Source organism: Neomonachus schauinslandi, chromosome 2 (genome assembly GCF_002201575.2).
Source record: "Neomonachus schauinslandi chromosome 2, ASM220157v2, whole genome shotgun sequence".
Lineage (NCBI taxonomy): Eukaryota > Metazoa > Chordata > Mammalia > Carnivora > Phocidae > Neomonachus > Neomonachus schauinslandi.
The window spans coordinates 76,305,866-76,320,107 of record NC_058404.1 but is presented as its reverse complement, the minus strand read 5'-3'; the positions used below and the strand labels follow the sequence as shown (position 1 = coordinate 76,320,107).

Genomic DNA, 14,242 nt, shown 5'->3' with positions numbered 1-14,242 from the left:
AAAAATGAAAACACTTTGGGAATAAACTTCGGTAGTTCTGCAAAAAGTTAAGCATAGGCTTAACATATGACCCAACATTAAGGAGGGCATGTGATGTAATGAGCACTGGGTATTATATAAGACTAATGAATCACTGAACTCTACCTTTGAAACCAGTAACACATTATATGTTAATTAACTGAATTTAAATTTTAAAAAAGTACTATGACCTATATTTAAATGCTCTTAAAAAATAATGTAAACTATGAAAAAAATAAAATTTTTCATTTAAAAAAACAGACCCAGAGTACATAAAGTAAAAACTGACAGAATGAGAAGAAACTGTAGTTGGAGATTTCAATACCTCAAATCCCAATAATTAACAGAACTGGAAAGTGAATCAGAAAGATTTTTTGAAGACTTGAGATTTGAATGATACCATCAATCAACTTACTTGAGATTTGAATGATACCATCAATCCACTTAACCTAAGTGATATTTACAGAACACTCCATACAATGATAGAATATATATTCTTTTCCAATATATTTGGCACATTCTCCAGAAAGACCAGGAGCTAGGCAATAAAAGAGTCTCAATACCTTTAAAAGAACTGAAATCATTTAAAGGAATTCTCAGATCACAGTGGAATTACATTAGAAATCAATATGGAAAGGTAACTGGGAAACCCCAAATATTTGGTTATTAACACAAAATAACCCATGGGTCAAATTAGTAATCACAGGTAAAACTAGTAAGCATTTTGAGTTCAAAATCAATGCAACAAAGCATGTAAAAATTTATGGAATAAAGCTAAAAACTGCTGTGTTAGAGATGTACAGCTGCAAACACCCATATTGGAAAAGTAGGAAATTCTCAAATCAATAAGCTTCCACCTTAAAGAACTAGAAAAAGAAGAGTAAACAAAACCTAATCAATGAAGGATGGAAATAATAAAAACACAAACAGAAATCAAAGAAATTGAAAACAGAGAAAAGAAGGAAAAGCATCAATTTAAAAGAGTGTAGTTCTTCAGGAACATTCTTCAGGAATGAAAGAAAGAACATCACTAATACCTACAAAAATTAAAAGCACTACAAGAGATTATTATGAACAACTCTCTGCCACACAATAAATAAATTAAATGGATAAATTCCTACAAAATTAAAATTTCCACATTTGACACTTAAGTAACAGAACACGTGAATAGCCTGTAACAAGTCATGTAACTGAATTAGTAATTTAAAATCTTGGCACAGAGAAAATCCCAGGCCTGGGTATTTCCAAAGGTGAATTCTATAAAATATTTAAAGAAGACATGAATAGCAATACTACATAAACTCTTTCAGAAAACAGAGAAGAAGCAATTCCCATCTCATTTATTGAGGCCATTATTATCCTGATACCAAGCCAGACAGACAAATCATGAGAAAACTATAATCAACTCATTCATAAAAACAGACAAAAAAACCCATAACAAAATATTAGCAGAATGAATCCTGCAACATATTAAGTAAATTATATATTTTGACCAAGTAGATTTCATACCATGAATATAAAATTTATTTAATGCTGAAATATCAATTAATATAAATCACCATATTAATAAAAAACAAAACCCACATGATCAATTTATAACACAAAGAAGGAAACAGTTGTCAAAATCCAAGATACATCCATAATAAATACTCTTCAATAAACAAAAAACAGAAGAGAACTGCCAAAACTTGATAAAGAGCATCTACAAAGAATTCAGCTAACATAATACTTAATAATAAGAGACCAAATGCTTTCCCTCTAAAATCAAGGATCAGGCAAGAATGTCCAGTTTCACTACTGCTTAATATCATTCTGGAAGTCCTAACCACTGCAATAAGGCAAGAAAAAGCAATGAAGGACATCCAGATTGGAAAGGAAGAAGTAAAACTACCAATTGTTTTTCACTGGCAACTTAATTCTATATGCAGTAAAGGCTAGGGAATCTAAAAACAAAATGACCTGAGCTGAAGGCAGACGTTTAACCAACTAAACCACCCAGGCATCCCTCATATAGATTTTGTACATATTCTGTTAGATTTATACCTAAGTGTTTCATTTTTATGATGCTAATCTAAATGGCATTGTGTTTTTACTTTTAAATTCCACTTGTTCATTTTTGGCATGTAAAACAGCAATTGATTTTTGTATATTAACCTTGTATCCTGCAACCTGAAATAACTGCTTATTAGTTTTCTCTCTAGCTTTCTCTCACAACCCACATCAAATCCATTAGTAAAACCTATAGGCTCTATCTTCAAAACATATTCAGAATCCTACTACTTCTTATCTCAACTATTACCACCCTAGTCCAAATCACCATTTTGCTTAATGAGGATTACAACAGCTTCCTAACTGATGTTTTAGCTTCTATCCTTAAATTTCTACATGTATCAGCCAAGAGTGATCTTTTTAATACATAAAACATACTGTCTTCCCTCTACTCAAATTCTGCAATGACTGTCATTTCCCACAGAATAAGCTGCAAAATCTCTATACAAAACCTTATCCCTATGTTATCTCTCTAGTCTCATATCTTATTTCTCTCTCTTCACTTTGATCATTTTGTTCTTGCTATATTGTCCTCATTCCTCAAATATGCCAGGGAAGCTTTCATCTGTATAACTGTTGTTCCCCAGGACTGGAACGATCAACTCCTATATCTAACTCCCTCACATTCTTCAAGTGCTTGCTTAAATGTCACTTTTAATCAATGAGCTCTAATCTGACTACTCTTATTTTTATTTTTTTTAAGATTTTATTTATTTAGTTGACAGAGAGAGAGAGAGCACAGATAGTCAGAGTGGCAGGGAGAGGGAGAAGCAGGCTCTCCACCGAGCAGTGAGCCCAATGTGGGGCTCGATCCCAGGGCCCTGGGATCATGACCCGAGCCGAAGGCAGATGCCCAACCAACTGAGCCACTCAGGCACCCCTGACTACTCTTTTTAAACTGCAAACTATGCCAACCCTTTCTACTTCCTTCAAAAATCTCCATTTCCCTCAACTTGTTCCACATTTTCTTTTTCCACAGTACATATCACCATTCACCTGTTATATAATCCATTACTTATTTTACTGTTCATAGTCAGCCAATGACTGCTTAAATGTAAGATCTACAAGTAAATATATACTTATCTGTTTATTGCTCTATCCCCAGCAACAAGGGCAATTCATGGTATGTAGTGAATAATACATATTGGCTGAATGAATAGATGAGAAAATATAGGCTAATAGAAGTAAAAGTACTTTCCAAATATAAAAGCTGAAACTTGAACCCAGGGCTAACTTCAAAGCTGACGCTATTAATAAAAAGCTATGAAGCCTTATATGTATATGATATATTTATATGTATATATAAAGCTATAAATGTAACAGTAACTTGTGTAATCATGGGTGGTTATATTGAGTAGAGCCTATACTAATAAAAATTGGCTTTTATAACAAGTTTTCTATTTAAAAAGGGCAAGAATATATTCTTTAAACAAATAAGCCTTATAAATGATAGAAAATCTGTTGTTTTGCATTAAGTAGAACAAATACATATTTGATCAAGAGCTCTAACTACCTCTTCTTCTATATATAAACTTTGAAAGATGCATTACCTCAGTGTTGAAATTCAGCCAAAGAGTGATTTAAGCCTTTTGAAAATTAAGCATTTTGAAATTTTGACTAAACAGCTAAATTATCAGCCATTCACTCACTGAGAAATATTTCTTGATTTCCTACCATTTGCAATACTCATAACTGCAATTTAGCTCTCTTTCTCTTGTTAATCACAGCAATAACCTCACTACTGTGCTGCTTGATTTCATTCAGGTCTCTTCTCCATCAACCCACCCCAAATATTTCTGTCAGTTATCTTTTCAAAACCCAAATATCATATTTCTTTGCTTAAAATCCTCCAAGCTTTCCACTGCCTTTAGATAATAGTCCAAATTTGCTACGATAGGCCTTTTATGATCTAGATGTCCAATTCTAATCCAGTAATTCAAATACACAAACCCACACACTTGAATATTCTATATACCTTTCCACACCATGGTGTCTTCAGATATTCTATTTTCTCTATTTGGAATGTTTTTCTCACACACATCCTCCAATTTATCCATAATTCTCACTTTTCCAATGTCTATAGGACTAGCCCTACTCATCTATGAAAATATATCTCAATGACATCACCAAGATGGCGACATACATCATTTGTGACCTCACTCCCCCCTCACAAGAAAACAACTAACAATTATTCAGGAACAAGACATCACTGAGAGAATTCTAGAACACAGGAATGAGGCTAAAGCACCCCTTGTACCACAGGGACCTAGACAAACTGCATTAGGAGGTTAAGAGGAGGAACTAAATGTTGACTATATTACCCCTCCCCCAAGCACAGCACCATGTGGTTCCTTAGAACCACTGACTCCTCCACCATTGTGAAGAGAGAACCTAGCCCTGGACAACCAGCACCCCCACCTGGCCTTGTGGGAGCCACTACTCTAATCATATCCAATGAGGATTGCAGGAGAATCTGCATGCCTCAGCCACTGGGAATTGAGTGTGACAAGGAGTGGGGAAGTGCTTGCAATAACCAACACAAAGATCTTGGCCAATGGAGTTACACACCTGTAGAGCCCAAGTAATAATCCCAACCAGCAGCTTTGCTCACCTGCAGAACCAAGTCAGTGGCACTCTCTAAGCAGGTAATTCAGCAGGGTGCATATCACTTGATTTCAATCCTCAAACAAGGTGGTTTACCAGCCCTAGAGACTGGTTTGCCCTCACCCGGGCAAGGAGCTGAGTCACACACCCACATACTGTAAAGAGTGTATCCTAGCCTCATCTGACCAGAAATGCTGCTGGGAAGACCAGGAAGCTGTGATATCCAGCAATGCTTGAGCAAAGAGGTGGGCAGGCAAAACTGACTGCCCCCAGAGAAAAGCCAGTACCAAGTGTAGAGGATTCTTGTGCTATGAATGGTCATGGGGATTCATTCACAGCCAAGGACAGCTCCAGGTCCTGCCTTGTTTGAGAAACTGAGATACCTGAAGTGACCCCTTATATTCCCACCCAGGTGACGGAGCTGAGACATAGCCCCACACACCTGCTGTATCTACCAACCCCATCTCACCAGAAGGGCTGGCAAAAACAACCCGAAAGCTGTGCAGCCCAGTGGGGCACTCAAGCCAAGAGAAGAACAAGAAGAGCCCATAGCTTGCAGTGCAAAGCCAGTGCACATGGGTAGTGGGTCAACATGAGTTAAGATAATAATTCCATCATTAGAGCTATTTGAACCACTGATCCAGGTAGCAGAACTAACTTGTAGCCCAACTTAATACTGAATACAGTCTCCAGCCTGTCTGATCAGGGAAACTAACCAAGTATATGAGAAACTACATAGCCCACCCAACAACTCCACTTATATACATACTTTAACAGAGAGCACAAACCATGGCTTTCCCTGTCTGCAGAATAAAATCTGTGGCCTCCCTGAACAGAGAATTCAGTGCACAGTCTTGCCTGATTCAGGTCCCCAAACAGTCACAGCCCAGGGTCCCATTCTACCGCCCTGCCAGGGCAGGGAAAATAATTCATAGTCACATCTACAACTGACTACAGTACCCAGTCCTAACCTCTAGTAAGCCTGACCAGAAAATCCAAGCAATCACAGAGCCCATTCTACAGACTCACTTCAGTAGAGTATCAAGCCAGAAGACCTATCCAACTGTTCTCAGCCAGAGGCACATCCCACACCCCAAACTCAGCACTCAAATAGTTACCTCATCCAAAAATGATAATAGCAGGCCACACCTGGCCAAGAATATTATGAACAGACACACCCAGAAACTCAAACAGAGGTAACTGGTGAAGATATGTCTCAGCCAAAGAAAACCTGTGAAGTCTGGAAGAAGAACCCAACTACTCAAGTATACCAATGTAAGGAATCTAAGATCACAAAAAAAGCAGATAAATATGATACCCCCAAAGGAAATTAATAAAGCTCTAACAACTGATCCTAAAGAAATGGAGATCTATGAACTGTAAGACAAGGAATTCAGAATAACAACTTAAAATTTAATGAATTACAAGAATACACATACAGAAAACTAAACCAAATTAGGAAAACAATGCATGAACAAAACAAGAAGATCGTTCCAATTTTAGTATATGTGCTGCCAAAGCGAGCACCAAAACAAGAAGATCGGCAAAGCAATAGTGACCATTAAAAAAAATGAACAAAATCTTAAGGGTGAATATTGAATAACTGAGCTGAAGAATTCATTACACTTTCAAAAACAGATTCAGCCACAAGGAAGAAAGAATCAGTGACATGGGGGATAGGACATTAGAAATTACCCAGAAAAACAAAACAAAAAAAATGCGAAAGAGTGAAGAAAGCATATGAGACCTATAGGACACAGTGAAGAGAAACATTTGCATTATGGAATTCTAGAAGAAGAGAAAGAACAGAAAATATATTTAAAGCAATAATGACTAAAAACTCCCTAAACCTGGGAAGAGAAATGGACATCCAGATCCATGAGGCTCAAAGAACTCCATGATGAACGTGAACCTACACTGAGATAAATTATAATTAAATTGTCAAAAAGAAAGGCAAAAAAAAAAAAATCTTAAAAGCAACAAGAGAAAAGAGAGAAGTTACATAAAAGGGAATGCCCATAAAAATATTGGTAGATTTCTCAACAGAAACACTTCAGTCCAGGAGAGAATGGGATGACATATTCAAAATATGTCAAGAGGAAAAAAACCTCTTAACTAAGAATACTACAGAGAATGAAGCTGTCCTTGAGAAATTAAGGGGAGATAAAGACATACAAAGAAACACAGGGTGTACATTATCACTAGACGTGCCTTTTAAGAAATGCTAAGGGGAGTTCTTCAACTACGATAAAAAAACATGCCAATTAAAACTGAGGTAGTGTAAAACTCACTGCTGATGGTAAATGCATAGTCAAAATCAGATTCTATAATTTGGTAATGATGCATAATTCACATACAACTCTAATTTAAAAGTTTAAAAAGTAAACACAGTAAAATAATCATAAGTACAATAATCTGTTATTAGTTACACAAAATTAAAATATACAAACTATAATAGCAATAACCTAAAATGTGAGTGGGAGGAGATATGAAAATATAAATTTTAAAATTCTACCAAAATTATCTATTTAAAATATAGGAATATAATTTTAAGATATTTTATGTAACCCTCATGGTAACCACAAAGAAAAAACCTATAGCAATTACACGAAAGAACAAGATAAAGAAATCAAAGCATACAAGTACCAAAACACATCAACACACAAAAAAAGATATCAGGATAAGAAACAAGAAGCAACAGATCTACCAAACAACCAAAAGACAAATAACAAAATGGCAATAGGAAGACCTTACTTATCAGTAAGTACTCTAAATAGAAATAGATTTAATTCTCTAGGGGCGCCTGGGTGGCTCAGTCGTTAAGCATCTGCCTTTGGCTCAGGTCATGATCCCAGGGTCCTGGGATCGAGCCCGCATCAGGCTCCCTGCTCAGCGGGAATCCTGCTTCTCCCTCTCTCACTCCCCCTGCTTGTGTTCCTTCTCTCACTGTGTCTCTCTCTGTCAAATAAATAAAATCTTTAAAAAAAAAAAAGATTTATTTCTCTATCAAAAGACATAGCATAGTTGAATGGATTAAGAAAAAAAACAAGATCCGAGAATAAGATACCTAACAAACACTTGATTTAGCCTTTAAAGACACACACAGAGTGTAAAGGGATAAAAATAATCACTTCAAGCAAATGGAAATAAACAAAATAAAATAAAATAAAATAAAAGCAGGGTAGTTATATCAGACAAAATAGACTTTAAATTAAAAATAGTAAAAGGAGACAAAGAAGGTCGTTACATGATGATAAAGGGGGGTCAATCCATCAAGAAAATATAACAATTATAAATACCTATATACCCAACATCAGAACACCTAAATATATAAAGCAAAAACTAACACAGATAAAAAGAAATAAAGAATAATACAATAATAGCTGGGGACATAAATATCCTACTCTCAACAAAAGATAAATGATCTAGACAGAGAATCATTAAGGAAACAGCCAATCTGAACACTATAGACTGAACTGATCTAGCAAACATATACCGAATGTTCTATCCGACAACAGCAGAATACACATGTGGAATATCTTCAAAGATAGACCATATGTTAGACTATAATATGGTCTTAGCAAATCCAAGAAGTCTGGAATTATATCAATTATCTTCTCTGACCACAGGAGCACAGAATTAGAAATCAATAACAAAAGGAAAATTCACAAACACATGGAAATTAAACTCCACTTTTCTGAACAACTGGTGGATTGAAGAATAAATTAAAGGAGAAATTTAAAAGTTTCTTGAGACAAATGAAAATGGAAACACAACACATCAGAACTTATAAGATACAGCAAAAGCAGTTCCAAAAGGTAAGTTCATAGCAACAAATGCCTACATTAAGAAGCAAGAAAGATCTCAAACAACCTAACACAACACTTTAATGAACTAGAAAAAGAACAGGGGCGCCTGGGTGGCTCAGTTGGTTAAGCGACTGCCTTCGGCTCAGGTCACGATCCCAGGGTCCTGGGATCAAGCCCCACGTCGGGCTCCCTGCTCCTCGGGGAGCCTACTTTTCCCTCTCCCTCTGCCTGCCACTACCCCTGCTTGTGATCTCTCTCTCTCTCTCTGTCAAATAAATAAATAAAATCTTTAAAAAAAAAAAAAAAAAAGAAAGAAAAGAAAAAAAAATAAAAAGAACAAACCAAGCACAAGGTTGGCAGAAGAAAGGAAATAATAAAAATTAGAGCAGAAATAAACAGAAACAGAGAACAAAGAAACAATAGAAAAGATTAACCAAACTAAGAGTTGGTTCTTTGGAAAGACAAAACAAAATTGGCAAACATATAGCTACACTAACCAAGGTAAAAAAGAGAAAGAACACAGATCAACAAAACTATAAATGATAAAGGGGAACATTGCAATTGATATCACAGAAATATATGGGTTCATAAAAGACTACTATGAGCAACCAAATACTAACAAACGAGACAACCTAAAAGAAATGGAAAAATTCTTAGAAACTACAACTTAAGGGGAGCCTGGGTGGCTCACTCGTTAAGCGTCTGCCTTCGGCTCAGGTCATGATCCCAGGGTCCTGGGAACAAGCCCCACATCGGCCTCCCTGCTCTGCCAGAAGCCTGCTTCTCCCTCTCCCACTCCCCCTGCTTGTGTTCCCTCTCTCGCTGTGTCTCTCTCTGTCAAATAAATAAATAAAATCTTAAAAAAAAGAAACTACAACTTACAAAGAATGAATGAGGAATAAACAGAAATACTGACTGGAGCAATTACTAGTAAGGAGATTGAATCAGTAATCAAATATCTCCAAATAATGAAAAGCCTAAGACTAGAGGCGCCTGGGTGGCTCAGTCATTAAGCATCTGCTTCGGGTCAGGTCATGATCCCAGGGTCCTGGGATCGAGCCCCGCACTGGGCTCCCTGCTCAGCAGGAAGCCTACTTCTCCCTCTCCCACTCCCCCTGCTTGTGTTCCCTATCTTTCTGTCTCTCTCTCTCTGTCAAATAAATAAATAAATAATCTTTAAAAAAAAAAAAGAAAGAAAAGCCTAAGACCAGATGGCTTCACAGGTGTATTTTACCAAACATTTAAAGAAGAACTAACTCCAGTACTTTAAAACTCTTCCCAATCAATCAAAGAGAAGAGAATACTCCCAAACTCATTTTAGAAAGCCAGCAAATCCCAATACCAAAACCAGAAAAAGGTAATACTAGAAAAAAAAAATTAAAAGCAAATATCCCTAATGAATATAGATGCAAAAGTTCTCAATAAAATAACAAGAAACTGAATTCAGCAGCACATTAAAAGGACTATTCATCATGATCAAGTAGGATTTATCCCAGGATGCGATGATGGTCTGACATGTGCAAATCAATCAATGTGACACATCACATTAATAGAATGAAAGAAAAGATCATATGATCATCTCAATAGTTGCATAAAAGGCATCTGACAAAATTCAACATCCATTTGTGATTAAAAACTCTTACCAAATTAGGCATAGGAGGAAGATATCTCAACATAACAAAGGCCTTATATCACAAACCCACAGTTAACATGAGACACAACAGTGAAGGTTGAAAGCTTTTCCTCTAAGATTAACAATAACGTAAGGGTGCCCACTCTGACTGTTCCTATTAAACACAGAACTGAAAGTTCTAGCTACAGCAATTAGGCAAGAAAAAAAATTAAACGTATCAGAATTGGAAAGGAAGAAGTAAAATTGTCCCTATTTGCAGATGACATGATTTTATATATAGAAAATCGTAAATACTCAAACAAAAAAATGTTAGATTTAATCAATGTATGTAGTAAAGTTACAACATACAAAACCAGTAGCAGTTCAATACAGTAACAATGAATTCTCTGGTGAAAGAAATAAAGAAACTGATCCCTTTTACAGTGTCATCAAAAATAATAAAATACTTAGGAATAAATTTAATCAAGAAGGTAAAAGATCTCTACTCTGGAAACCACAAAACACTGATGAAAGTAATCAAAGAAAACACAAATAGACAGAAAGGTATGTTGTATTCATGGACTGAAGGAATTAATATTGTTAAAATGTCATTACTACCAAAATCAGCTATAGATCAATACAATCCCTATCAAAATTCCAGTAGCATTTTTTCTAAAATTAAAAAAACACTCCTAAATTTATATGGAACAACAAATGATCCTGAATAGTCAAAAGAAATCCTGAGAAAGAAGAACAAAGCAGGATGCACCATACTTCTGGATTTCAAGTTATACAAAAAACTACAGTAATCAAAACAGTTTGGTACTAGCATAAAAGCAAATAAACAAATAAAACAGAACCAAGAGCCGAGAAATAAATAAAGCATTTTATGGTCAACTAATATTTGACAAGAGAGCCAAGATTACTCAATGGAGAAAAGACAAATCTCTTCATGAAATGGTGCTGGGATAATTAGACATTCACAGGTAAAAGAATGAAACCGAACCTTACGCCACTCACAAAAATTAACTTGAAATGGATTAAAGAATTAAATGTAAGAGCTGAAACCATAAAACTCTGGAAGAAAACTTAGGAATAAAACTCCTGGAAATGGTCCTTGGAAATGACTTTTTTTGGATATGACACCTCAAGCACAGGCAACAAAATAAAAAATAAACAAGGGTGACTACATCAATCTAAAAAACTTCCCTTCAGCAAAAGAAACCATCAATGAAATGACAACCTGTGGAATGGAATATTTTCAAGCCAATATATCTGGTAAGGGATTAATATCTAAAATATATAAAGAACTCATACAACACAAAAGCAAAACACACACACACACCCCAACTTAAAAACAGGCAAAGAACCTGAATACACATTTTTCCAAAGTAGATATATGAAAGGCCACAGATACATGAAAAGATGGTGAACAATCACCAATCATTAGGGAAATGCAAAGTAAAACAATAATGAACTATCACCTCCCACCTACTAGCATGGTCACCATCAAAAAAAGACAAGAGATAACAAATCTTGTCATAGATGTGGAGAAAAGGGTACACCTGTGCACTCTTTGTGGGACTATAAACTGGTACAGACACTATGGAAAACAGTATGGAAGTTGATGGAACAATTAAAAAGAGGACTACCATCTGATCCAGCAATTCCACTTCCAGAAATATACCCAAAGGAAATGAAAACACTTGAAAAGATTATCTACATATCCATTTTCATAGTAACATTATTTACAATAACCAACACATGGAAACAAATTAAGTGTCCACTGATATATGGACAAAGAAGTAGTCAGAAAGACAGAGATATAAATAAATATAATGGAATATTATTCAGCCATTGAAAGTGAGGAAATTCTACCATTTGCAACAACATGACTGGAACCTGAAGGCATTACGCTAAGTGAAATAACTCAGACAAAGATAAATACCACATAATCTCACTTACGTGTAGAATCTAAGAAACAAACAAATAACCCAAACTCCTAGAAAAAGAGACCAGACATATAGTTAGCAGAGGCAGAGAATAGAGAAAGGGGACTTGAAGGAAGGTGGTCAAAACGTACATACTTCCAGTTTCTCAATAAAACTGGAAAAGAAATTTTTAAAAAGAATAAAATTAAAAAAGAAAATACCTCTCAAGAATCATAATCCCTGGGGAAGTTTTACCAAATTCTTCCATATTAAACTGTCAAGTATTTCTTTTAACATGTATTTAAATACTTCTACAACAGAATTTAGCAAAAGGCATTACCATTGCAGGTTTATTTATTGGTTTCCAATACTAGTATGTGAGCATGTATAATTATTTGCTCAGTAGAAGAATTTCAGAAGTATTTAATGTCAAGTGAAGTTATCCATACTTTTTTGCCGCCTTCTGTAACATTAACGAGACAGATGCTGGATTCCTAGTTACTAGTTCAAATAGTTCCCAAAGTGATGACATCAGTCTCAACGCTAGCCAGAACACTATAAAGAAACATTCCTCAACAACCATTTTTCGCAAAATACAAATTTGAATGGCAGCTACACACATCTTTTAATTTATACCCTGGGTCTTCAGTCCAATTAATCCAAAATCAACTTCCACAAAAACAGACTCAAAGGAGTCCACTCATCATTTCCTCAATTTACTTTTACCTTTTAATTCTCTCACTCTCTTCAATCTATTTTCTCCCTTGTAGCTTTCTTTTCATCTCTGGACTTGCTTCACTTTTTCTTTCTTACTACTGAATTTCTTTTCCTTGAATTCTTCTATCTTTAAATGGAAACCTTACCAACTTTCTCCCTTTCTCTACTTTTGCATCACTTTGCAACACAGAACAAAACTTGTTAGCCCACTCTTTTATGATAGGCCATGACATAAGAGAGATAATATAGACATCTAAGTTTAATTATTGGGCTCACAAACATAAACTTGTAGGAACTCCAAATAAGTATTCATTCTCCTTATATCTGCTAACAAAATCACTACTATTACTTTTGCCAAACTCAGCCTTACCTATCGAAAAATAAAGATCAGAACTTTATCATTAAGCATGTAACCATGAAGAAAACCACAAAATAATTAAATATTGACCTATTTGTAGAAATTAAGCTCCACTACATTAGTGACTACAAAAACAATACAGTATCCAAAAATGTCAGTTTCAGTGGCAAAAATACAGTAAGATTTATAAGTAAAACATAAATGGATATAAAATAGATTACCTTCCTTCGTTGACAAGTTCAATAAAAGCAAGGCCTGCATTCTTCTGGATAGAATTCTGCCACTCCTAAAAAAAAAAAAAAAAAGAAAATAGCTGAACACATAACACATTATTTTTTTAAAACAATTATGAAAAACATCACCCGTATCAATTTCATACCTTACCTATTAAAGGAAAAGTTTGGTTAAATGTGCTGCCTACTCAAGGCCAACCCTGTGTACACATGAATAGTTGATATTCAGAATTAAACTAGGGGCGCCTGGGTGGCTCAGTTCATTAAGCATCTGCCTTCGGCTCAGGTAATGATCCCAGAGTCCTGGGATCGAGCCCCACATCGGGCCCCCCTGCTCAGCGGGAAGCCTGCTTCTCTCTCTCCCTCTGCCTGCTGCTCCCCCTGCTTGTGCTCTCTTTCTATCTCTCTGTCAAATAAATAAATAAAATCCTTTTAAAAAAATTAAACAAGTTAGTAACAATTTGATTCTATATAAGCCAAAAAGCCCTATCTATATTTATTTTGCTGTCCTATACCATTATATACTACTAATTCAACGAAAATATTGGGAGTTGGGAAGGAAGGCAGCACAGACCAAGGAGAGAGGTTTTTGTTTTTGTTTAAGAAAAGAGATGCATGACTTCCTCAAATAAGGGGAAGACAGAATTAAATAGTTTGGTACACAGTAAATAGCTCACATCTACCACAAAAATTGATGATTAATTGAGAAAGAGAAAAGAAAGATCAGTTAATTTGGCTAGACTACTTCTGAGCTGGAAAACTATAGTTCACTAGCCTATGAATTAGCAGAAGATGGTATAAATCTATTATATTCTTTATGAATAATTATCCACTAAAAAGCTTAAGAAGGAAATAAACCAGAAGAGTATGTACAAAAGAGTTTTTTGAATCATCTCAAAACACATAGAAAT

At 35.3% G+C, this 14,242-nt stretch overlaps 1 protein-coding gene across 4 annotated transcripts in view; it reads right to left on the bottom strand.

The window, feature by feature from the left end:
* Window positions 1-14,242, bottom strand: part of LRBA (LPS responsive beige-like anchor protein) — a 762,450-nt gene that overhangs the window by 466,404 nt on the left and 281,804 nt on the right. For all 4 annotated transcript variants that reach the window (XM_044912877.1, XM_044912874.1, XM_044912875.1 and 1 more), the window contains exon 34: window positions 13,320-13,384. In XM_044912877.1, coding sequence (XP_044768812.1) covers window positions 13,320-13,384 — 65 coding nt within the window. The remainder of the gene's footprint in view (window positions 1-13,319; window positions 13,385-14,242) is intronic.